This window comes from Tamandua tetradactyla, chromosome 20 (genome assembly GCF_023851605.1).
Source record: "Tamandua tetradactyla isolate mTamTet1 chromosome 20, mTamTet1.pri, whole genome shotgun sequence".
Lineage (NCBI taxonomy): Eukaryota > Metazoa > Chordata > Mammalia > Pilosa > Myrmecophagidae > Tamandua > Tamandua tetradactyla.
In genome coordinates this window covers 17,114,270-17,141,461 of record NC_135346.1, presented here as the reverse complement: position 1 = coordinate 17,141,461, position 27,192 = coordinate 17,114,270, and the positions used below count along the sequence as shown (strand labels likewise).

The 27,192-nt window shown below is 40.1% G+C and overlaps 1 protein-coding gene across 11 annotated transcripts in view; it reads left to right on the top strand.

The window, feature by feature from the left end:
* KLHL3 (kelch like family member 3) overlaps positions 1 to 27,192 on the top strand; it is a 382,736-nt gene that overhangs the window by 265,900 nt on the left and 89,644 nt on the right. For all 11 annotated transcript variants that reach the window (XM_077138539.1, XM_077138537.1, XM_077138538.1 and 8 more), the window contains one exon: positions 1,407 to 1,569. In XM_077138539.1, coding sequence (XP_076994654.1) covers positions 1,407 to 1,569 — 163 coding nt within the window. The remainder of the gene's footprint in view (positions 1 to 1,406; positions 1,570 to 27,192) is intronic.

Here is a 27,192-nt window from a genome sequence, read left to right as displayed (position 1 = left end):
AGAAAAAAAAAAAAAGAGTTGTAGTACCTGAAGAGAGAAAACAAATGCATCTGCAGGCTCCATCTTCCTGGGCAAGGCCTTGGGATCTGGCTGGCCCAGTCGCTCTTTCTGAGAGCTAGTAGAACAACTGAGAGCTAGGACCTAGGATGTGGCGTTTGTTGTGGGATGAAATAGATGCTAGGGTTCCCAGGATAACATAGCCTCAAATCAAAGTATTCTTCTCTATGATTTTTTTCTAAAATCTTTTTTTGAAAAATGACTCTCAGGCTAATCTGCCCCTTTCTCAGGGTGAGCTGGGGTCAAGTAGAACTTTGACTTTTATTTTGCATTGTGATCCAGAGGGCAGGCTTTGGCAGCAGTGGGAAGGTCCTAGGGAGACTTGGCAGGGTTGGCAGGCAGAACATCCTGGCTGGCCTAATCAAACCAGTCTTCCTGGGCTCTTGGGAAAAACACATGTACCCAAACCTGACCAAGAACTATTTCTGTATTCTAGAATACTGTATAAATTCTCACATGTACTATGACCTTTAAAAATAAAACCCAGCTCTCCTTTTTCTGAGAGTGTACCTAAAGATGTCCTTTATTTTTTCATCTGTTGGATGGGAGAACTGTGATTGCTTGAGTCCCAAGGTGGATATTTCATTCCAGTAGATTATGCATTCCTCTTATAGAGAGAAGAGATCTGATTTATTTTGCTGTTGTTGACTCCTAGAGCCTCAACTAGAGCTTGGAGCACAGACTGTCTGTAAGTGTAATGAACTAGGAAACAATTCACAGGTACCTTTCTGAGTGTGCACAGGTGCTCTAAAGTCTGTAGGGCAGTAGTTCTTGAACTTGGCTGTATATTGGAAGGGCCTGGGGAACTTAAAAAAAATCTCAATGCTCAGGTCACGTCCCATCCCTATTAAATTAGAATTTCCGGTGGGTAAAACACAGGCATCAGTATTTTTTAAACTCTCTAGGTGATTCCAGTGAAGCTCAAGTTTGAGAACTTGTGCTATAGGTTCTTGTTACTAAAAGTGTGGTTCTTGGCCCAGCAGCTATAAGAATTACCTGAGAGCTTATTAGAAATGCAGAAACCCAGGCCCCACCTTCAACCTATTGATTTAGAACCCGCATTTTAATAAGATCCCCAGGTGATTCCTATGCACATTAAAGATTGGAGACCACTGTGGTAGCCTGTAGGGGATACAGATAATCCACTGGTGCTTTGGATCTATGAAGGGAGATAAGTCTGGGGCTGCCCTGAGAGTCAGGCTGGTAGGTTTGGACTTAATTTGGCAGGCAGCAGAGAGTCTTGAAAAGATCTCGAGCATGGGAGGGATATGATTATAATGCTGCTTCTGGGAGCTAAATCTCTGCTGGTGGGATCAGGTACCTCAGAATGTCAATGCTTTCTCCCCTAGGTGCTGCTTCCGGCAGCTAGCTTGCTGCAGCTCATGGACGTTCGACAGAACTGCTGTGACTTCCTGCAGTCTCAGTTGCATCCCACCAATTGCTTGGGCATCCGCGCATTTGCTGACGTGCACACCTGCACGGACCTTCTGCAGCAGGCCAACGCCTACGCAGGTAATGGGGCGCCGGGTGCTGCTTCTCTGAGCTTGCGGATTTAAAACCTGCTCTGCTGTGGCCTTTGCAAAGATTATGAGAAGTGGTCTCAGCTGTGAAGCAGTTATAATTCAGTTAGGGAGACGAGACACAGGAGAGATTTGCTCATTGCCAAGTGGACTGTGATTAGTTACCAGGTGGATGGTACAGAAAATAATTTTCACAAGACTGGAGGAAGGAGATCTGAGAAGTCTTCATGCGGGAAGAATGATTTGAGCTAAGACTTGAAATTGTTTTTATTGTTTTTGTTTAAGAAAAATTCTATTTTATCAAAGTGTTCTATGAACATGATTTTAAAGGTCAAACACTTGCAAGGTTTATTTTAAACAGCAGTAGTCTCCCTGCTCTATTCCTCTTACCAAGTCTTGCTCTCCAGAGCCACTCACTTCCAATTCTAAAAGAATTAAGGTGCAGGTTAGGAGTAGGCTAATATCTCCTTCATCTGTTATTTACTTCCATATATCTAAATAATATGTTTATACCACTATTTATTTTAGATATTATCTGTTGACTTCTCACAGAAGAAGAGGATTGAACTTTCATATATTATAGATTTTCCCTTCATATACCTCCTCGTCCCTTCTTTGTTCTCCTAATATCTCCAGAGCTGAGCTAAATCACATATTATAGCTCATTTTTTTTGTTTAGAAAGAAATTTTTTTGAATAGAACAGCAGTTAATAGTTGCCTTTTTCTTTTGCATTGGTATATATCTACCACAAATTCTTGTGCATCAGATAATCTGTTGATTCCATTTTTTTTTCTTGGAGACTTTCCTCCCCTCACTCCCCCCACCCCTTACTCCCCATCACTGCCTCAAAGCTTGTCATCTTGATATTATGGTAGGGTTTGGAGAGGGAGTGGAGATGAATGTGAATGTTCAGTCAACCATGTTTGGCTGGAAAGAAACCATCATTGGTACTTATTTCAGCTTGAGGACAGAGGTCATGAGTAACCCAGAGAATGGATCTGGTCCTTTTTTCCAAGGGTGTGTATGCATAGTCCAGGAATTGAACCTACATCTTCTACATGGAAGGCGAGCATTCTACCACTGAATGGATCTGGTCATTTTAATGATAGATTCAGCCATAGCCACCTCCTTCCCTTGCAGTAAAACATCTCACCCTTCCCCCTGCCCAAACACTACTGTCAAGCCTGCTGTTCTGCCCTGTCTTCTGTCCAGCCAATGCCTGGAAATTAGCTGAGAGCCTGCTGACTGCCACCTGCCAACTCTCTGTGCTACGTTAGTTTCTTAATCTACAAGCCGAAGCATTTGCTCTGTTTCTTGGCATCCTTTTGTTCTCTGATCTCAAGCCTCTGGCACTAAGAGCCTGTGTGAATTTTCATTTCTTCCTGAAGTCTATTTCTGAGGATACAAATGAGACCAGTAATTAAAATGGTCTTAATTATGTTGAATTTGGGGAAGGACATTCTCCAGGAGCCCCAATCCTGAATTCTGCTCTCTCTTTCTGGTCCCTAATTCAGCTTGTTTCCTCCCTGACTCTCCCGTTTTCTCAACTTGAGTCTTTGCTTCCCCTCCTATGCTACCTTTTCCACGCCGATTCCATTCACATTTTTGGCCTTTTTTCCGGGAGCCCTTTCTCTCCCTGTGGAGAGCTCCTCAGCCCCCCCCCCCTTTGTAGATGCCACTTTCTTGAAGGATGTGCTCCGTCTTTTTTTCGGCATAGCAGAGAGCTTGGCCACGGCCTAGGTCAGCATGTAAACAGTTGCTGGTACAGTTTCAGAGGGAGGGTGCTTAGATGCTGGGATTTCTCTCCTACTTTCCTTCCTTGTCTCTCCTCCCCAATCTTCTCCTTCTATACATGCATGACACACATCACACATCCTATGCTTTGGTAGTTGGCTGACTTGTTTTTCTGAGGTTTTGGGCTTGTATAGCATCCTTTAACAAAGTCTCCCAAGTTCTTCTGGCTTGGCATTCTTCCACTTTCAAAATCTCTGTTTCTTTCCTTTGCTGCTTTCACTGTCTGATGATTAGACTCATCTGTGGGAAAATGGGGAGGATGCCACTGGGAACATATCCATCTTCTTGGTTTTGTCACAGTGCCTGGGTTCTGCCAGCAATGTGGACACATTTGAACTCAGGCACATGTGCAGGTATCCTGAGAAATTGTTTTAAGCTAGCAATTACTGAGCTCTTACTGGGCTTAGCTCTAAGCTAAACATTTTTGTGCATCACCTCCCTTAAATTTCGTAGCAGCTGAGAAGGAAACTAAGTCACAGAGAGGTTAAGTCATTTGTTGATATCATACAGCTAGTAGAGACAGAAGCAGGATTCAAACTCAGGTGGTGTTGATTCCAGAGCCAGTGTTTATAACCACTACATTCTCCTGCTTCCAATTTGGACATAAGGCAACCCTGTGGATCACAAATTGAGGAGTGTGGGTGGCTAGAGCTGGCATTTTCTGTTGGAAGTCTGTGTCTTGTGGTCCCCAAATCCCAACAACCAGACAGTGTAGATAGATCCTCAGCTGTCTCTGCTAGACACAGGGTGGTTAGTCATCTTGGGGTTGAAGCAGCAAGAGCTGGATGTTGTTTTCTCTCCTCTGTTGAGAGGTTCCTGCTGCGTGCGTGAGCCCTTTCCCTTCCCCTGGTTGTCAGTGTGCTCTTCCGGCTGAGCACCTCCTCACGGTTTGCAGGGCTTCTGTAGAGCTGATGACCATGTTCCAAGCAGCTTTCTTTGCAGGCCTCAGCCATGCAAAGCACTGAGATCATATTTTTAAGTTGGCATAAGAATATAGAGATTGAGGAGACCATGGTGAGAAGTGAAGCAGCAGGGTGAAAGTAAGACAGTATAGAAGAAAATAAAAATTGTCTGTGCTTATATCCCTCACCCACACAAAGATGTGAACCTACTCTGTTTCCTTGGCCTTGGCCCCCTGACTTAGATAGAAGCTGGTAGGTCTGCCATCGCTGCCTCTTGAGACAGAGGTCCACTGTGTCCCACAAAAGTATGGGGGTGTGGGCACCCCATAGGTATCACATGAGGGGCATTGTCAGCCTCTTGTGGTCACAGACTTTTCTGAGCAGGCTAGGGAAGGTCCCTCGTGTTGCAGGCTTCTGTTAGGTCTCACTTTAGGAGGTGCTTTAAGCCAACGTACCACAAGGAGACCTTCTCAGTCGGAACGAGGGATCCAACCAGTAAGCACTTCAGAGTCGAGTGAACCTGGGTCTGTTTCTCCTCTCTGTGATGGGGTAGTACAACCTGCCCTGCTTCTCAGGTTTGATGATCAGTGGGGATAGGGAGGAGCTTGTCTTGCCAAAGTAGACACTGCCCAGTCATTTGCAGAGCTTCTGATTTGGGCTTCCCTTTACCCAGATGCAAGGCAGGTTTGTGCTGTGCTACCTTCCCTCTCCCCAGTCTCTGGCCAGCTGGGCTCTGCCTCACATGTCTGCAGCCCCCAGCTTTGCTTCTGAACTCTTTTTCCCTCTTCAAAATAAGCTTTCTTTTTCTCTTCTTATTATAATTGCTTCTTGCTATTGCTATTTAATACGAAAAGTATACCTGGTCATTACAGGAAAAACAGACTGACAGAGAGAACATGAAAAGCACCACAATCCTACTCAAAACCCTGGGCAGTGCTTCTGTGCGCAGCCTTCCAGATTTTTTTCATTGCATATGTATGTTTTCCAGTTAGAAAAAAAATCTTAGCTGTATATTCTGAGCATCTTTCCCATGACAGCAGATGCATTTTCTATACCATTGTTCTTAAACTTTAGAAAACGTATTCAGTAAAAGCAACTCATATCTATGATAAGAAGAAAATCAAATAGTAAACAAAGGTATAAAACACAAAGTATAATCTTCTCCCAATCTCTCTGTCTACACAGGAGGCAGGGGGAATATCTTGGGTATTCTTTTAGAATTTATCTATTATGCTTTTTTTTTTTTTTGCTATTTTAACCATTTTTAAGTATACAGTATTAATTATATTTACAGTATTGTGTTATGATCACCACTATCTATATTATACTTTGTAATTTGTACAAATAGAAGCATTCTTTACTCATTGTACTTTTGTTTTTAAACTTAATACTAAATCTTGGAGCTCTTTTGTTGCATATGGTTGTATCTTATTCTTTTTGTCAGCGGCATCATATGGATGAACCATAGTTTATATATCTAGTTAATCCTCTGTTGATGGATACTATTTTTCCCCATTTTTCTCTTATATAAATTGCTTCAGTCAGAATTCTTATACATAATATTTGGAGCACATTTACTAGTATACCTGTAGGGTACAATCTTAGTAGCATAATTTTGGGTCAAAGAAAATGATGGGTATTGCCATGCCCTCCAAAAATAAAGTACCTTTATTTTTAAGGCCAGCCTCTGCTTTCTGATAAGTCTCCAGCCTCCTTGGTGCGAAGGAGGATGATATAGTATCACTTTATGGAGCCTCGAACCTCCCCTTTTTTCCATCCCGCTCCCTGTTTAGTTTCTGTTTGAAATGGCCCTGTCTCTTCTTGCTGTGGCAGTGTCTCCTGCTTCCTCCAGATCCAGTTTCCCCCTCCAGATTTTTTTTTAACTTTTTTTTATTGTGTAGTATAATGTATATGCAAAGCAAAGAAAGAAAAAAGCAATAGTTTTCAAAGCACTCTTCAAAAAGTAGTTATAAGATAGATCCTGGAGTTTGTCATGGGCTACCCCCTCCAGATTTTTATACCTTCAGATTTTTGCTGTGGTATTTGTTACTCTGAAGTGGGGGAGGGTGGGTTCCACATTTAGAAGCTGACCGCTCACAGCCCTGCCCCTAACTGACTGCATAATAGTCCTCCTGGTAGCTACTGTCTGGGAGAGGGACCTAGCGTTTTATGTGACCTGTTTCTTGTATTTATTATTGTTGTTTCCAGGGGCTGCTTAATCTTTAACCTCAGAGGCCAGGACCCAGGTTTATGAGGACTTTCTTGTTTAGTAATTGGGCATCCATGCACTGGGATATCAACAGAGCTGGTTGGGAGGGATATTAATGTGCCCCTATTAATGAAATGGCAATTAAAATTCTTTGGACATGTTGTTTACATCAGTCTTGGAAAGCTGAGCTGAAACCCTCCAGCCTTGGGAATGGAAAAGTCATCGGGTTTCACGTGTTCAAGGAGAGAAATGGCTTTTTTCTTTTTTTTTGATTGAGTCATTTGACATCATGGAATGGAGTAACTTAAATTAAAGGTAGCAAAAAAATTTTGGCAAAGTGTAGTTTTAAAACATGAATTTCTGACTCAGTGCGGATTATCTTGTGAAATTGCTGCCTCCAAATTGTTATCATAAGATAATGATGATGATGAAGATGGTGGGAGTTTCTACCATTTTTGAACACTTCTTCTGGGCCAGGTATGGTGCTATACCCTTCACAGGCATCACTTCATTTGGCCAAATTACTATAAGAGGTAGTTATTACTTTCCCAATTTATGGGTGAAGAAACTGAAAGAGATTTAGTCACTTGCCGAAGATCACACAGCTTATAAGTAGCCATGCCGAGATTCATAGCAAGGCCATCTAACTCCAGAACCTGTGTGCCAAGTCGCATGAATTATTTTCACATTGGCCCAGGCCAGTTTACTCCAGCTCTCCCTGGTGATTGCTTCATTCCTGCTTCCCCTTGTTTTCTGCTTCTGACTTGAAGTTGGCAAATGAAGTAGTAGTGCAGATGCGGATAGTTTTTTTGGTAGCTCTTTTCCTTGTTGGGATGTTAGGAAACTTCCCTTGTTCCTGTCATTCTCTGGAACTGGAAACTTGAATGTTGAACCAATAGCAATGAAAACTGGGCAGTTTCATCTCTGGATTTCCAGAGAATCAAACAAATATTGATTCAAGAAAGCTTGCCTCTGCCCTCCCAAAATAAGGTAATAGAGGGCAGGAGAGGGGGATGGAGGGAGAAAGGAAGTGGGAAGAGGAGGTGAGGAAGAGAGAGAGAGAGAATATAGTGCTGTTTTGTTTTTTTTACCCTGCAGAATATATATATATTTTATATATATATAAAATATATGTATATATATATTACATTAGGGTTCATGGTGAAATACAGTCCTGTGACTTTTATTTTTAAAAAATTTATTCTAGTGACATATATACAACCTACAATTTCCCCTTTTAACCGCATTCACATATATAATACAGTGGTCTTAAATACATTCACAGTGTTGTGCTATAACCGCCACTGTCCTTTACCAAAAGTTTTCATCACTCCAAACAGAAACTCTGCACCAACTGAGCACTAATTCCCCATTCCCCACCTCCACCCTGACCCCTGATAACCTATATTCTAGTTTCTGACAGCATGACTTTTCTTATTCTAATTGTTTCATATAAGTGAGGTCATACAATGTTTGTCCTTTTGTGTCTGGCTTATTTCATTCAACATGATGTCTTCAAAGCTCATCCTTGTTGTATGTATCAGAACTTCATACCTTTTTATGGTGAAAATATATTCCATTGCATGCATGTATAACATTTTGTTTATCTGTTCATTGTTTGATGTACACTTGCGTTGCTTCCATCTTTTGGCAATTGTGCATTTGATGGACACTTGGGTTGCTTCCATCTTTTGGCAATTGTACATCATGCCTCTATCAACATCATTGTGCAAACATCCGTTTCTGAGTCCCTGCTTTCAGTTATTTGGGTATATCCCTAGAAATGGGGTTACTGATTCATGTGGTAATTCTATACTAAACATTCAGAAGAAGCAACAAACTCTCTTCCACAGTGACTTTACCATTTTACATTCCTACCAACAACAAATGAATGTTCCCATTTCTCCACATCTTCTCTGATACTTGTAATTTTCTGTTTTTTAAATAGTCATCATTCTAGTGTATGGGGAATGGTTTTGTTTTGATCCCTAATGGCTAATAATGTTGGGCAGTTTTTTCATGTGCATTTGGCTTTTGGAGAAATGTCTATTCAAGTCTTTCGTCCATTTTTAAATTGGGTTGTTTGTCTTTTGTAGAGTCGTAGGATTTCTTTATATATATTATGGATATTAAACCTTTATTGTATATATGGTTTCCAAATATTTTCTCCCATTCTGTAAGTTGTCTTTTTACTGACATAATGTAATGTACTTTGATGCACAAAAGTTTTAAATTTTGATGAGGTCACATTTATCTATTTTTTATTTTGTTACTTGTGCTTTTTGCATAATGTATAAGAAATCATTGCCTAACACAAGTTCCTCAAGATGCTTCCCTATGTTTTTTTTTCTAGGAGTTTTATAGTTCTAGTTCTTATATTTGGGTTTTTGATAAACTTTGGGTTAATTTTTCTATGTATATGACACAGGCGTCCACTTTCATTCTTTTGCATATGGCAGTCCAGTTGTCCCAGCACCATTTAAGAAACATATTTTTATTGTTAAACCTTAACAAACAAACATACAAACATTCTTGACATACGAACATTCTATACATGCTATACAGTGACTCACGATATCATCATATAGTTGTGTATTCATCACCATTATCATTTTTTTGAACATTTGCTTCACTCCAGCAAAATAAATAAAAAAGCAAAAACTCATACATACCATACCCCTTACCCCTCCCACTCATTGACCACCATTATTTCAACCTACTCAATTTATTCTAACCTTTGTTCCCCCTATTGTTTGTTTATTTTTATCCATATTTTTTTACCCAACTGTCCATACCCTCGATAAAAGGAGCATTAGACACAAGGTTTTCACAATCACACTGTCACATTGTAAAAGCTATATCATTATACAATCATCTTCAAGAAGCATGGCTACTGGAACACAGCTCTATATTTCAGTTGCTTCCCTCCAGCCACTCCAATATACCATAAACTAAAAAGGGGTTATCTATATAATGTGTAAGAATAACCTCCAGGATAACCTATAAACTCTGTGTGAAATCTCTCAGCCACTGACACTTTATTTTGTCTCATTTCTCTCTCCCTCCCTTGGTCGAGAAGTCTTTCTCAATCCCTTGATGCCGAGTCCTTCCTCTTCCCAGGATTTCTGTCCCACATTACCTGGGAGGTTTACACCCCTGGGAGTCAGGTCCCACAAAGAGGGGAAGGGCAGTGAGTTCACTTGGCGTGTCAGCTAAAGAGAGAGACCACATCTGAGCAACAAAGGAGGTTCTCTCAGGGTGACTCTAAGGCCTTATTTTAAGTAGGCTTAGCCTATCCTTTGGAGGAATAAGTTTCACAGGGGCAAACCCCAAGATCGAGGGCTCAGTCTACTGATTTGGTTGTCCCCACTGTTTGCAAGAATATCAGATATTCTCCAAATGGGGAATTTGAATATTTCCCCCTCTCTCCTCATGCCCCAAATGGACTTTGCAAATACTTATTTATTCGCTGTCCACATCTCTCTGGCATTTATCAGGGCATCAAACTAACCTGGACAAACCAACAAAAGCTCATGCCCTATTCAAGATTCCATGTACTTATATTTTTCAATTAAACTGACTATACAAGTTAAATTAGGAAATGCATTAGCCAAAATACAAATTTTGCACCAAATAATCATTTCTCCCTTTAGTCTCACATGGAAGTTGAAGTTTTAAAATATGGATATCATCCTTTGTCAGTTTTCTGATATACCTTAGTCCTATCCAGATCAGCTTCATTCATATCTCTACTCGATGTCTGATCACTTTTTCAACTTTTTAAACAGTTCCTGTAGGGGATACTATTGACTTTCATAGCTTCAGAGCTCTAACTCTGACTCTTAGGTGTCACATAAATACCCAAAGTTTCTGGGAGAGACCATGTTATTTACAAACATCTTAGGATCTGAGAATTTAGAATTAAGTTATACCTCCTGAATATATGTGACTGCTATAGGAGCTTACAATCTAAGACCCTTTACAATATGCCCCAATCTGATATCCCATGCTCTCAACTTGAGTTCACCAAATTTTTATGTTATAATTAGTCCACATAATTGAGGCATGATAATATTTGTCTTTTTGTTCCTGACATTTCATTCAACATACAGCTCTTAAGGTTCATTCATCTAGCTGCATGTGGCCACTCAGTAGTCCATTATTTGTATACACCATAGCTCCCCCTTCCATTCCTCATTCGTTGTACTCTTAGGTCACCTCCATTCATTGTGGATCACAAACACTGCCGTCAGAGACACCGGCGTGCCGGTGTCCTTTAGTGTCCCCACATTCAGCTCCTCCAGGTATATACTGAGCAGTGGGGTTTCAGGATCATATGGCAAACCCACCCCTAGCCTCCTGTGGAAACCTGCACTGCCCTCCAAGGGGCTGTACCTCTCACTTCCCAACCAATAGTGCATAGGTACATCTCTTTCTCCACATTTTCTCTAGTACTTGTTTCTCTGTTCATTTTTAAATAGTTTATTCACACGTCATACAATCCAGCCTAAGTATATAGACGTGCCTTCACCACCATACTCTATCTGAAGGCATTTCCTTTTCTTCCACAAAGAATCCATACCTCTTTCCCAATTCCCTCCCTGCCTATTGAAATTTAGTTTTGCCAGCACCATTTTTTTTTTCACATGGGCAGGCACCAGGAACTGAACACGCGTCTCTGGCATGACAGGTGAGAACTCTGCCACTGCGCCACCATTGCACGCCCAGCACCATTTTTTCTAATTCTACTTTTTTAAAAAATTTTTTTAACTTTTAACTTTTTTTATAGTGTAGTATAACTATATACAAAGCAAAGAAATAAAAAAGCAATAGTTTTCAAAGCACTCTTCAACGAGCAGTTACAGGACAAATCCCAGAGTGTGTCATGGGCTATCATACTATCCTTTTTCTTCTAGCTGCTCCAGCATATAGGAAGCTAGAGGGCTTAAAATTTTTTTATCATCACAATCAACTTTTTTTCCTTTTTTTTTTGTGAAAAACAACATATAAACAAAATAGCTATGCGTTTAAAAGCATAGTACCACAGTTAGTTGTAGAACATATTTCAGAGTTTGACACGGGTTACAATTTCGCAATTTTGGGTTTTACTTCTAGCTGCTCTAAAATACTAGAGACTAAAAGAGATATCAATTAATGATTCAGCATTCATATTCATTTGTTAAATCCTATCTTCTATATATAACTCCATCATCACGTTTTATCTTTCCATCCTTCTCTTTAGGGTTGTTTGAGCTATGGCAACTCTAAATTTTTGATATTGGAAGGGTCTGTCACTAACATAGGGTAGGGAGATGGAATTATCTGATGTTCTGGAAAGGCTGGGCTAAGTTTCAGGACTTATCTGGACCAGGGACCCATCTCGAGGTTGTAGGTTTCTGGAAAGTTACTCTAGTGCATGGAACCCTTGTGGAATCATATATATTGCCCTAGGTGTTCTTTAGGATTGGCCAGAATGGTCCTGGTTGGGGTTGGCAGGTTATGATAGGTAGCATGATCTAACTGAAGCTTGCATAAGAGCAACTCCAGAGTAGCTGCGCAACTCTATTTGAACTGTCTCTGCCACTGATACTTTATTAATTACACTTCTTTTCCCCCTTTTGGTCAGGATGGAATTGTTGATCCCACAGTGTTAGGTCTGGATTCATCCCTGGGATTCATCTCCCGTGTTGCCAGGGAGACTTTCACCCCTGGATGTCATGTCCCACATAGCGGGAAGACAATGATTTCAATTGCAGAGTTGGGCTTAGAGAGACTGAGGTCACAACTGAGCAACAAAAGAGGTCCTCCAGAAGTAACTCTTAGGCATGCCTATAGGTTAACTCTTAGGCATGCCTATAGGTAGTCTAAGCTTCTCCACTACCTACATAAGTTTCACAAGAGTAAGCTTCCTGATTGAGGGCATGACCTATTGATTTGAGTGTCCCTAAAGTTTAACTTGATATCAGAGGATTCCCTGATGCTAAGGTTTAATAGTTCCATATTCTTTCTCCCATCCCTCAGGGACCTTTTCAATACTTTCTTTGATTATCTGCTTAATATACTCTAGGATGTATCCAGGCATTACAATAATCTATACAGGATTAAAGGACCTCTTTTTATTCTGCGTTCTGTGTTTCAATTGTAAGGGTGGTATCTCACTGTAGTCTTGATCTGCATTTCCCTTATAGCCCATGAAAATGAGCAGTGCTTCATGTGCTTTTGAGCCATCTGTATTTGCTCTTCAGAAAAATACCTATTCATATCTTTAGCCCATTTTATAATGGCTATAAACCTTTGTTCTATATTTGATTTCCAAATATTTCTCCCATTGAGTTGGCTGTTTCTTCACCTTTTTGACAGTCTTTTGAGGTGCAGAAGCATTTGATTTTGACGAACTCCCATTTATCTATTTTTTCTTTTGTTGCTTGTGCTTTGAATGTAAAGTTTAGGAAGCTACCTCCTATTACTAGGTCTTGAAGATGTTTCCCTACGTTTTCTTCTAGAAGCTTTATAGTGCTAATTCTTATATTTAGGTGTTTGATCCACTTTGAGCTAATTTTTGTGTAGGGTGTAAGATAGGGGTCCTCTTTCATTCTTTTGGCTATTGATATCCAGTTCTTTCATGTGCAATTATTGAAAAGACTATTTCATCCAAGTTCAGAGGATTTGGGGGGCTTGTGAAAAATCAGTTGACCATAGATTTGATGGTCTGTTTCTGCACTCCTGATTTGATTTCATTGTCAGTGCTTCTGTCTTTGTGCCAGTACCATGTTGTTTTGACCACTATGGCTTTATAATAGGTTTTAAAGTCAGGGAGTGTTAATTTTCCCACTTTGTTCTTCTTTTTTAGGATGCTTTTTAGCTATTTGGGGGTCTCTTTCCCTTCCAAATCAATTTGGTAGTTAGCTTTTCCAAATCTTGAGAGTAGGTTGTTGGAATTTTGATTGGTACTGTGTTAAATCTGTAGATCAGTTTGGGGAGAATTGACATCTTAACTATATTTAGCCTTCCTATCCATGAGCAGGGAATGTCTTTCCACCTATTTAGATCTCCTTTGATTTCTTTTAACAATGTTACGTAGTTTTCTGTGTACAAGTCCTTTATATCCCTAGTTAAGTTCATTTCTAAATGAACTGAAAGAGTATTTGACTTTTTAGTTGCTATTCTGAATGGAATTTTTTCCTTAACTGACTTCTCAGCTAGGTCATTGCTTGTGTATAGAAATGTTACTGATTTTTGCACATTAATTTTATATCCTGCCGCTTTGCTAAATTTGTTTATTCGCTCAGACAACTTTGCTGTAGATTTCTCAGGATCTTCCAAGTATAGTATCATATCATCTACAAATAATGAGAGTTTTATTTCTTCCTTTCCAATTTGGATGCCTTTTATTTCTTTGTCCTGTCTGATTGCTCTAGCTAGAACTTTTGCACAATGTTGAATAATAGTGGTGACAGTGGGCATCTTTGTTTTGTTCCTGAACTTAGGGGGAAGGCTTTCAGTCTCTCTACATTGAGTACGATGCTGACTATAAGTTTTTCATATATTTCCTTTATCATATTGAGGTAATTACCTTTGATTCTCATCTTTTGGAGTGTTTTTTTTTATCAGAAATGGATGCTGAATTTTGTTGAATGTTTTTTCAGCATCGATCGAGATGATCATGTGATTTTTCCCTTTCGATTTGTTAATGTGCAATATTACATTAGTTGATTTTCTTGCGTTGAACGATCTGTGCATTCCTGGTATAAACCCCACTTGGTCATGGTGTATAATTCTTTTAATGTGCTGTTGGATTCAATTTGCTAATAAATTTTATTGAGAATTTTTGCATCTATGTTCATTGGGTGATTGGTCTGTAGTTTTCCTTTCTAATAGCATCTTTACCTGGTTTTGGTATTAAAATGATTTTAGCATCATAAAATGATTTAGGTGGTGTTCCTTTTTCCTCAATTTTTTGGAAAAGTTTGAACAGGATTGGTGCAAGTAGTTTTTGGGATGTTTGATAAAATTCCCCTGTGAAGCTATCTGGCCCTGGGCTTTTCTTTGTAGGAAGATTCTTGATGACTGATCCGATCTCTTTACTTGTGATTGGTTTGTTGAGATCTTCTATTTCTTCCTGAGTCAGTGTATCTTATTTGTGTGTCTCCAGGAATTTGTCCATTTCACCTAAGTTGTCTAATTTTTTGGTGTACAGTTGTTCATGATATCCTTTTATGATTTCTTTCATATTTTCAGGGTCTGTGGTAATGTACCCCTTCTCATTTCTGATTTTGTTTATTTGCATCCTCTTTTTTTTTTTTGTCAGTCTTGCTAGTGGACCATCAATTTTATTGATTTTCTCAAAGAATCAACTTTTGGTTTTATTGATTATTTCTATTGTTCTTTTCTTCTCCCATTCATTTATCTCTGCTTTAATCTTTGTTATTTCTCTTCTCCTATTTGCTTTGGTGTTAGTTTGCTGTTCTTTCTCGAGTTCCTCCAGGTATGCTATTAAGACCTTGATTTTTGCTCTTTCTTGTTGTTTAATATAGGAATTTAGGGCAATAAGTTTCCCTCTCAGCACAGCCTTTGCCACATCTCATAAGTTCTGATAAGTTGTATTCTCATTTTCATTCATCTCCAGATAGCTACTGATTTTTCTAGCAGTTTCTTCTTTGACCCACTGGTTGTTTAAGAGTGTGTTATTTAATCTCCATGTATTTGTGAATGTTCTTGTTCTTTGGTGGTTATTGAGATCCAGTGTCTTCCCATTGTGATCAGAGAAAGTGCTTTGGATAATTTCAGTGTTTTTAAGATTTTTAAAGACCAGTTTTGCGCCCCAGCATATGATCTATCCTGAAGAATGTTCCATGAGCACTAGAGAAGAATGTATATCCTTGTGCTTTGGGGTACAATTACCTATATATGTCATTAGGTCTAATTCATTTATCAAGTTATTGAGCTTCTCTATTTGCTTGTTAATCTTCTGCTTGGTTCTATCTGTAGAGGAGAGCAGTGTATTGAAGTCTCCTACTATTATTGTTGAAACATCTATCACTCCCTTCAGTTTTACCAATGTCTGTCTCATGTACCTTGGAGCTCCTTGATTGGGAGCATAAACATTTATGATTGTTATATCTTCTTGGTGAATTGACCCTTTAATCAGTGTATAATGTCCTTCTTTGTCTCTTATGATGTCTTTACATTTAAAGTCTATTTTGTCTGATATTAATATAGCTTCTCCTGCTTTCTTTTGGTTACAACTTGTGTGGAAAATCTTTTTCCATCCTTTCACTTTCAGTATATTTGTATCCTTGTGTCTAAGATGAGTCTCTTGTAAGCAGCATATAGCTGAATTATTAATCCATTCTGCCAATCTTTTTTTGACTTTTACTTCAAACATGCTTTAATATTATAAAATGTTACAGATAAATACAAAATTCCTTTTGTTTACCCTCTATCTAGCACCCCCTTTTCCCATTTCCAGGAGGTACAATGTTTACATGAATTATGTATCATTCCAGCCAGTGTTTTTGTACTTTACAATACACATAAAAATAATTTTTTTTGTATTTATTTTGCAGCCTTCCTTGAGTAGAAACATCACAATTTTAAGATTATTCCATATCAGTAAAGATATAGTTCAGTTTAGCTGCAAAATGATAATGAATATATCAAGATTTATCCATTTCCCTAGTGATGAACAGTTTTTCACTTTTATAAACACTACTTCAATGTACTTTTTTTTAAAAAAAAATTTTATTAATTAAAAAGAATTACAGAAAGAAACACAAACATTCCCAATATGTGATCATTCCATTCTACATATATAATCAGTAATTCACAATATCATCACACAGCTGCAGATTCATCATCCTGATCATTTCTTAGAACATTTGCATCAATTCAGAAAAAGAAACAAAAACACAACAGAAAAATAAAATGAAAGCAAAAAAAAAAACCCATACACACCATACCTCTTACACCTCCCTTTCATTGATCACTACCATTTCGAACTAAATTTATTTTAACATTTGTTCCTCCTATCATCTATCCCTATTCCACATGTTCTGCTCATCTGTTGACAAGGTAGATAAAAGGAACATAAGACACAAAGTTTTCACAATCACACAGTCACACTGTGAAAGCTACACCATTATACAGTCATCATCAAGAAGCATGGCTACTGGAACACAGCTCTACATTTTCAGGCAGTTCCCTCCAGCCTCTCCATTTCCTCTTAGATAACAAGGTGATATCTCCTTAATGCATAAGAATAACCTCCAGGATGACCTCTCGACTCTGTTTGGAATCTCTCAGCCATTGACACTTTGTCTCATTTCACTCTTCCCCCTTTGCTTCGAGAGGATTTTCTCAATCCCTTGATGCTGAGTCTGAGTTCATTCTCAGATTTCTGTTCCACGTTGCCAGGAAGGTCCACACCCCTGGGAGTCATGTCCCACGTAGACAGGGGGAGGGCATTGAGTTTGTTTGTTGTGTTGGCTGGAGAGAGAGATAGGCCACATCTGAGTAACAAAAGAGGTTCTCTTGGGGGTGACTCTTAGGCCTAATTTTAAGTAGGCTTGACCTATCCTTTGTGGGGTTAAGTTTCATATGAACAAACCCCAAGACTGGGGGCTCAGCCTATAGCTTTGGTTGTCCACACTGCTTGTGAGAATATCAAGAATTCAACTTGGGGAGGTTGAATTTCCCCCCGTTCTCACCATTCCCCAAAGGGGACTTTGCAAATACTTTTCCGCTCACTGATCAAATCACTCTGGGATTCATCGGGTCATCACTCTGGACAAACCAACAAAATCTCATGTCTTACCCAAGGTTCCATGTACTTATGTTGTTCAACCAAGCTATCTACATAAGTTATATTAGGGAATGCACTAGTCAAAATATAAATTTTGTACCAAATAAACATTTTTTGCTTTAGTCTCACACATAAGGTGAAATTTTAAAATATTAATTACCATCTGTTTTCAGCACACTGCAATAATGACATTCCTTTGTTCTTCCTCATGCAAAAAACATTTTTAAAATTTGTACATTTAGTCACTGTCATTATACACTCTAGGCAATCCTAGATTATACCATCTCAATCTTTGTCGTCTATCTTTCTTTCTGATCTCATTTGTGCCCCCAGCCCACCTCCCTCTATCATTCTCACATTCAGCTTCATTCAGTGTTTTAACATAATTGTATTACAGTTAGGTAGTATTGTGCTGTCCATTTATGAGTTTTTTACATTCAGTCCTATTGCACAATCTGTATCCCTTCAGCTCCAATTACCCAATGTCTTACCCTATTTCTATCTCCTGATGGTCTCTATTACCAATGAAATTCTCCAAGTTTATTCACTAATGTCAGTTCATATCAGTGAGACCATACAGTATTTGTCCTTTTGTTTCTGGCTAATCTCACTCAGCATAATGTCCTTAAGGTCCATCCATGTTGTTACATACTTCATAACTGTATTCTGTCTTACAGCTGCATAATATTCCATCGTATGTATATACCACGGTTTGTTTAGCCACTCATCTGTTGATGGACATTTTGGCTGTTTCCATCTCTCGGTATTTGTAAATAATGCTTCTATAAACATTGGTGTGCAAATGTCCGTTTGTGTCCTTGCCCTCATGTCCTTTGAGTAGAGACAGCATATAGATGGGTCCCATTCCCTAATCCATTCTGCCAGTCCATGTCCCCCGATTGGGAAGCTTAATCCATCAACATCAGTGTTCCTACTGCCCAGGCTTTTTGCCTTTTGGCTTTTATATGTCCTTCTAATTTTCCTTCTTTTTACCTTTACTCATGGTCTTCCTTTGTACACTCTTCTCCACACCTCTCTCTTCTGCCTTCGTATCTGTCTCTAGTGCTCCCTTTAGTATTTCTTGCAGAGCTGGTCTCTTGGTCATGAATTCTCTCAGTGATTTTTTTGTCTGAAAATGTTTGAATTTCTCCCTCATTTTTGAAGGACAATTTTGCTGGATATAGAATTCTTGGCTGGCAGTTTTTCTCTTTTAATAATTTAAATATATTATCCCACTGTCTTCTTGCCTCCATGGTTTCTGTTGAGAAATCTACACATAGACTCATTGGGCTTCCCTTGTATGTGATAGATTGCTTTTCTCTTGCTGCTTTCAAGATTCTCTCTTTCTCTTTGACCTCTGACATTCTGATTAGTAAATGTCTTGGAGTACATCTATTTGGATCTATTCTCTTTGGGGTACGCTGCACTTCCTGAATCTGAAATTTTAAGTCCTTCATAAGAGTTGGGAGATTTTCAGTGATAATTTCCTCCATTAGTTTTTCTCCTCCTTTTCCCTTCTCTTCTCTTTCTGGGACACCCACAACATGTACATTTGTGTGCTTCATATTGTCCTTCAATTCCCTGAGTCCCTGCTCATATTTTTCCATTTTTCCCCCTATATTTTCTTTTTCTTGCTGGATTTCAGATGTTCCATCCCCTAGTTCAGAAATCCTATGTTCTGTCTCTTGAAATCTACCATTGTAGGTTTCCATTGTTTTTTTCATCTTTTCTACCGTGCCTTTCATTCCCATAAGTTCTGTGATTTTTTTTTCAGACTTTTGATTTCTTCTTTTTGTTCATTCCTTGCCTTCTTTATATCCTCCCTCAATTCATTGATTTGGTTTTTGATGAGGTTTTCCATGTCTGTTTGTATATTCTGAATTAAATGTTTCAGCTCCTGTATGTCATTTGAATTGTTGGTTTTTTCCTTTGACTGGGCTATATGTTCAATTTTTCTGGTGTGATTTGTTATTTTTTGCTGGCGTCTAGGCATTTAATTACCTTAATTAATTTATTCTGGAGATTGAGTGCACTTCTTTTACCTAGGGTTTTCTTGCTGGATGAATTTGTTGTCTCTCTGTTCTCTGACATTCAGTTCAGCTTTTTCTGGACCTCTAGCTTAGGTTTTGTTTAACATAGGAGAATTTTTCAGTTCTTGTTTTCTTGTTTCTTGCCCTGCTTTTATGGTGCCTTTTTCCCCCCACCCTTTGGAGGGTCTACATAGGTATTATAGACCCCAGCTGGATTTTCCCAGACCAAACTGGCCTCCTATGAGGAGGAAAGATTCACCTGCGTCGGTTTTCCTTGAGGGTGAGACCCAGCAAGTTGACAGACTTTCCTGTGAAGTCTCTGTGCTCTGTTTTTCTTATCCTGCCCAGTATATGGTGCTTGTCTGCCTGCAGGTCCTACCAGTATAAGATGATGCGGTACCTTTAACTTTGGCTGGGGATGTGGTGGAGACAGAGGAGAGGTTGTAGGTTGGTTTTAATGGCTTCAAATTACCAAGCCCTGGGGTCTGAATTGTTTGAGAGGGGATTCCACCTGAGTTGGGCTTCCCCTGGGCTTCCCCTGGGGAAGGCACGAGTTCCAGACAAGCCCTCAAAATGAGTTTGTTTCTGCCTATACCTGGGGTAGTTGCAGCCTGAGGAGCCATGCCACTGTATCCAAAGGCAGTCAAGCCTTTGTAGAAACACAGCCACAAAAACCTCTGTTTCCTTCTCTTTTTTTCCTTTTTCTGTCAGTCCTGCCCCCTTGGTGCCAGGGAAAAAATGAGCGACCTCCGCTTTGACCAGGTTCACCTGAGCTGGGGGCCTATTTTTAGTAGTTAGAATTTGTTAATTAATTCCACAATTGGCATTTGGTTGGGCTCAACCCCTGCTGCTGAAAAAGTCTCTTTCCTTTCCCCTCTGGGAAGCAGCCATGGGGGAGGGGCGCCGGCCGCCACGACTTGGGGAATGCATGGTTCTGGGGGGACTTGCAGCTGGTCCAGCTGGTCCAGACTGGGGTGCGCTGTGTGTCCAGTCACTGACGTGGCCCCAGGAGCTGTTCTGTATTGTTTCTGGTTGTTTACTCATTGTTCTGGAGGACGAACTAAAACGCGCACATTGCTAAGCTGCCATCTTGGCCCAGAATCCATTCTGCCAATCTTTTTATTGGTAAGTTTAGTCTATTAACACTGAAAGTTGTTGCTGAAAAGGCATTTCTTGAATCTACCATCTTATCTTGTTTATTTTATTTGTCATATCTATGTATTCTTTTCCCTCTTTCTCTTTGTATTCTTTAAATTGCCCTTAGTGGTACTCTTCAATTCTGTGCCCTCCTCCAGACTTCACTCTCCTGTCTTTTTTTTTTTTTTGGTTCAGCCAGCAGAACTCCTTTTAGTATTTCTTGTAAGGCCAGTGACAGATTCTTTCAGGACTTCTTTGTCTGTGAAAACATTAATCTCTCCCTCAGTTTTGAAGTACAATTTGGCTGGGTACAGAATTCTTGGCTGGAAGTCTTTCTCTTTCAGGATCTTGTATATATCATACCACTGCCTTCTCATCTCCAGGGTACTAGTTGAGCAGTCTGAACTCAGTCTCATTTTGTTTCCCTTATATGTAGTAGAATGTTTTTCTCTTGCTGCTTTTAGGGTTTTCTGCTTCTCTTCAACATTGACAGACTGATTAGTATGTGTCTTGTGGAAGGCCTTTTTGGATTTATTCTGTTTGGGGTTCATTCAGCTTCCTTGTCTTGTATATTTATGTCCTTTATGAGGGTGGAAAGTTTTTCCCCATTATATCCTCAACTACTCTTCCTAGCCCTTTATTCCTCTCTACTCCTTCTGGGACACCAGTGATTCTTGTATTTGTGCACTTTGTTTTGTCTGTCATTTCCGTGAGGTCATTTCATTTTTTTTTCCATCTTTTTTGCCGTTTGCTAGTTTGAGTCTTCGAAGTCAGTTATCCTGTCCTCTGTATCACTTATTCTTTCTTCTGTCTCTTCAAATCTGGTGTTGTGTGCCTCTAGTATGTGCTTTATTTGGTCAACAGAATCTTTAATCTCTGTGATATTCGCTATTTTTCTATTTATTCTTTCAAATTCCTCTTTATGCTCTTCTTGACCTCCTTTATGTCATTTGCTATCCCACTTATTTTATTAAGTAGAGTTGTATGAACATCTTTGATTAGTTGTTCCACTGTCTGTGTCTCCCTGTGTTTTAATTTGGTCATTAGGCAGGGCTGTATCTGTCTGCATTGTGAAATGCTTAACGATCATCTACTGTCTTTGTGGCATGCAAATATCTTGACTGATTTACTTTGGGATTTGATTCCTTTCAGTAGTCCAAGGCCTTGTACTTGTGGATGATTGTACAGCAGGAAACAGGGTACTGGGTGGGGTGCTCAGTGTGGTGATTTGTTTCAGGGCAGGTATAGGTGCAGGTTCAGTGTGTTATGCTGATGCTTGTTAATGTGGGTGCCCAGCAGCCAGGGAGGATATAGCTGTGCGGGTGCACCAGTCTGGGGCTCGTACCCCTGGTGTGTGCTGGTCTAAGGCACAGGGCCCTTTGTGCATATGCATAGAGCTGTGGCAGCAGGTCGGTATTATGCCTTCATGAATTGGGGGCAGATGTGACCCAGCTGGCCATGCACATGCGCGGTTCCAGGACTGCTGTAAAGTGCGGTTTCCAGAGCTGAATGACGTGACTGGGGGCCTGTGTGCATGCGTGGGCTTAAGAGTGCTGTAAACTGATGCACAGAGCTTGGGGGTGGGGTGGGGTGAGGCTGTGCGACACTATAGGCACAGGGGCAGGGGTGGCCTGTGTATGGAAGTTAGTGCCCACAGCCTTTATGCACTGGCAACAGCCTTCAGGGAACAGGGTGGGGAGAGGTGGGTTGGGCTGTACTTGGGGTGGTGTGTGGGGCAGGTATGTGCACTGGGGACTGGTGGGGTGGGGGTGCCTGGAGTGTGGGGTGCAGGAGTAGATGTTGGGGTTTGAATGCACTGGGTGTGGGGTGAGTTGTCAGTCACAAGGCTGCACTGATGAGGGTAGCATGCCCAAGGAATGTGGCCTGGCTTACTCCCTAGTCCCCAGCTCCTGTTCGTGCACTCCCATGGGCTCCACACCTCTGTGCCAGGCTCTAGCTTTCTGCCTCTCAGTTCCTCGACCTCTGCAACCAGGTACCCTGTGAGGTGCAGAAGTCTCTCCCAGGTCAGCCGCACTCCTGAATTGCTGCCTCAGACACCCTTTTGTCCCTTCTCTAAGTTTTGTGTGGAGCAGGGCTAATCTTGAGCTATGCTATTCGGCCGTCTTCCTGGAAGTCCGCCAGCACCATTTTTTGAAGAGACTATTCTTTCCACTTGTCAAGATCAATTGACTGGGTCATGGTGGCTCAGCAGGCAGAGTTCTTGCCTACTATGTCAGAGACATGGGTTCAAGTCCTGGTGCCTGCCCATGCGAAAAAAAAAAATCAATTGACTGTAGATGTCTGAACTCTCAATTCAATTCCATTGGTCTATATGTCTGTCCTTGTGCCAGTAACATGTTGTTTTGATTACTGAAGTTTTGTAATAAGATTTCAAATCAGAGGTATAAGTCCTCCAACTTCGTTCTTCTTTTTCAAGATGGTATGGGTGTTTGGGGCCTCCTACTTTTTGTAATGGTTAAGTTCATGTGTCAACTTGGCCAGGTTTTGGTGTCCAGTTGTTTAGTCAAGTAAACACTGGCCTGGTTGTTATTGTGAGGATATTTCATGCACTTAAATCAGTAAGTTGATTGCATCTATGGCTGATTATACCTACAATCAACTGAAGAGATTACCTTCAACAATGAGAAAAGTCTCTTCCAATCAATTGAAGGTTTTAAAAGAAGAAGTGATAATTTTGGCATTCAGAACAGAGAATTTCCATCTCTTTCTCTTGGGAAATTCGTTGAAAACCTTCATCAGATTTCCCAGCTTCTTGTCTGCCCCATGTAATTTGAACTTGTGTATCCCTACAATCACACGAGATAATTCTTATAAAAATCCCGTAATATTTACAGATATCCTCTGTCAATTTTATTTCCATACAGAATTCTGATATCTAGAGTGGTTCTTGAGGAGCAGAATCTTAAGGATGAGATTTCTGAGTCGGTTGTGGGATTTTTGAAATAGTTTCTCCAATCTGATTAGATTTAAATGCACTCATGAACCTATTTCCAATAATGAATATGGCACTGATAGTCCATGGTGTGAATTGGCAATAAAGATATGCAAAATATTACCTCTGGATACAACTACTCAAATGCTTATAAAAGGCAAGGCTCTGGTGAAAATGTTTTTGACATTTTAACAAAGTTTTATGAAATTAAAAGGTATATTGATGTTGGCTAGTTATTCCTATATATGCAAGAAACAGTTATAAAGGAGAAGGATTGAGGAAGGCCTCAGATTTGCAACTTAAGCACCATGTGATGGATATGAAAGTTTCTGTGTATGCCCTGAAAGAAAATCTTATTTTGTGAAGGTATGGGCTTGAGATTTCTAAAAATCAGACCCAGAGTCTCATTGACTGTGTGGCTGAATTACAATGTAAACTAAACTACCAGCCATGCAGCTTGTCTGCTGTTAAAGTGAGAACATTGATGGAAAGGAATGGGATCCAAAAAATTGGGATGGGGCGATGTGGGTTGATGGGGGCTATGGGGATGTTGACATCCTAGATTTTCCTGAGTCTTTGTCAGATAAACCTGTAATGGTCTGCCCTAAGGAACTAGCTTCCTGGCTCCAGTCTACCCTGAGGAATCTGCTATCCAACCTTCACTTGAAGAGATTAACCCTACCATGCTTAATAAACCTGTAACCATCTTCCCTGAGTAAACAGTCCTTATGCTGAACAGAATAATCCTGTTTCTCCAGATTAAACTGCAATGGAATGCCCTGAGGTAATTGGCTTGTAAGACAATTCTTCTTGTGACCCACCCCCACCACCCCTCTTTTCTTTCAGACCTGTAACTAGATTGAGGTTCCAAAGACCCCCCAAAAAGTTACAAAATGTGACTCATGAGGAAGTATACTATATTCCAAAAGAACTATCTGAGCTTTCCAATATATATAGATAGTAACCAGAGGAATGTATGTGGTAATGGATATTAAGAGTGTGGCATAATGATGGAAAGAATATAAAGTTATGTCAGGCTGAATTTATTGATAAGGGACCACTAAGCAGAAATTCTGGATTCAGTGTTGTAGCTCGAGGGTTTAGAAAGGGCTCAAACAGATTGTCCAGTGGTTGGCTGAAACATAGACCAATAGGTGCCTTACATTCCCTGAAGTCGAAATGCAAGAACTGTCTTGATGTATAATATAGATGAGCTCAAAAAGCTTAAAGAGATTGGAATGTTAATGTGAATTTATCATGAAAGACCTGGTCACCCACCCCAGGAATGTCCAGAGGGCATGCCTTTTACCAGGACTGTGAGGAATAAATTCCATCATTTCTGAAGAGCTCTGTGGTCACTCTTCTCTGTAGGACATATATTACTATGGGACTGCTGTCATGGAACTTAAACACAATGGGGGTGATGAGATCCTCAGTTGGCAGAAGCCAAGCTGCAACACTTTATTGCCAAAGACAAGGTGGGTGTGGCTACCATAATGAACAGCAGACTCAAAGCAGCAATCAAAATAGTCTAACAGAAATCTATGGTGTTGACTAGTACTAGTAACTAGTACCTGAAGGTAAAATAGATGGGAAGTCTTCTAAATTCTTACTTGATTTGTATAAGCAGAAAAGTTCTAGGTCAAATGAACAAAGTCTCACTTGAATTACAAAAGCAGAAGGTCATGGCACCTTAATCAATTCCCAATCCTGAGACAATTTACAGATCCAGAGTCTCTTGAATGAAGGGAATGCTGGGTATCCTCGGGGAAGAACCCTGTTACACTGTCCAAAATTTACGCTGCTGATGTTCCTCTCCACATTGCACAAGGAGACCTATGGCCTTTACCAGGGTGACTATGCCTTGGGAAAAAGGAAATGATCAGATATTTTGGGGATTATTACATGCTGGCTCAGAAATGGCAGTAATTCCAGGAAACTCAAAAATGTCACTCTGATCCACCAGTCAGAGTAGGGATTTATAGAGGTCAGATGATTGATGGAATTTTAGCTCAGGTTCATCTCACAGTGGGTCCAGGGACCCACTGGACCCATTCTGTGTATATTTCCCTAGTTTCAAAATGCATAATTGAAATTGACATATTCAGCAACTGGTAGAATCCCCACACTGGTCCTCTGACTTGTGGAGTAAGGGCTATTATGGTAGGTGTGCTGGTTTAAAATGATGTATGGACCCTAGAAAAGCCGTGTTTTAATCCTAATCCCATTTTGTAAAGGCAGCCATTTCTTCTAACCCCTATTCAGTATTGCATCTTTGAAACTGTAATTAGATCATCTCCCTGGAGATGTGATTTAATGGTTGTTAAGCTGGATTAGGTAGAGGTGTGTCTCCACTCATTTGGGTGGGTCTTGATTAGTTTCTGAAGTCCTGTAAAAGAGGAAACATTTTGGGAGATTCAGAGAGAGCAGAGAAGAACGACATAGCCACAAGAAACAGAGAGTCCACTACCAGCAACCTTTGGCAATGAAGAAGGAAAACACCTCCCAGGGAGCTTCATGAAACAGGAAGCCAGGAGAGAAAACTAGCAGATGATGCTGTGTTCACCATGTGCCCTTCCAGCTGAGAGAGAGAGAAGCCCTGACTGTGTTTTCCATGTGCCTTCTCACTTGAGAGAGAAACCCTGAACTTCATCGGCCTTCTTGAACCAAGGTATCTTTCCATGGATGCCTTTGAATGGACGTTCATATAGACTTGCTTTAATTGGAACATTATCTCAGCCTTAGAACTGTAAACTAGCAACTTATTAAATTCCTCTTTTTAAAAAGTCATTCCATTTCTTGTATATTGCATTCTAGCACTAGCAAACTAGAACAGTAGGAAAGGCCAAGTGGAAGCTACTAGAACTGCCCTTACCTAACAAATTAGTGAATTAAAAGCAATACTTTATTCTTGGAGGGATTGCAGAGATTAGTGCCACTCTTAAGGACTTGAAGAATGTGTGGGTAGTGATTCTTACCATATCCCTATTTAAGACTCCTTCTTGGCCTGTGCAGAAAATGGATGGATTTTGGAGGATGACAATAGATTCTTATAAACTTAACCAGGTAGTGACTCCTGTTGTAGCAGCTGTTCCAGATGTGGTATCTTTAGAGCAAATCAACACATACCTTGGTATCTGGAATGCATCTATTGATCTGGCTAATATTTTTTTCTCAATACCAAGCAGTTTGTGTTTAGCTGGCAAGGCCAGCAGTATACCTTCACTGTCCTACCTCACAGGTATATCAACTCTCCAGCCCTGTGTCATAATCTTGTCCACAGGGACCTTGATCATTTCTCCCTCCCACAAGACATCACACTGGTCAATTATATTAATAATATCATGTTGATTAGACCTAGTGAATAAGAAGTTGCAACTGCTCTAGACTTAGTAAGACATTTGCACATCAGAGTATGGAACACAAATCCAACAAAAAATATAGGGCATTCTACCCCAGTGAAATTTCTAGGTGTCCAGAGTGTGGGACATGTCAAGATATCCCTTTTAATTTGAAGGGTAAGCTGTTGCGTCTGACCCCTCCTACTACCAAAACAACAACAACAACAAAAATGAGGCACAAAGCCTAATCGGCCTCTTTGGATTTTGGAGACAATATATTTCTCAGTTGAGTGTGCTACTCTGGCCCATTTAATGAGTTACTGAAAAGCTACTAGTTTTTAGTGGGTACTGGAACAAGAGGAGGTTCTGTGACAGGTCCAGGCTGCTGTGCAAGCAGCTCTGCCAGTTGAGCCACATGATCCAGCAGATCCAATGGTACTGGAAATG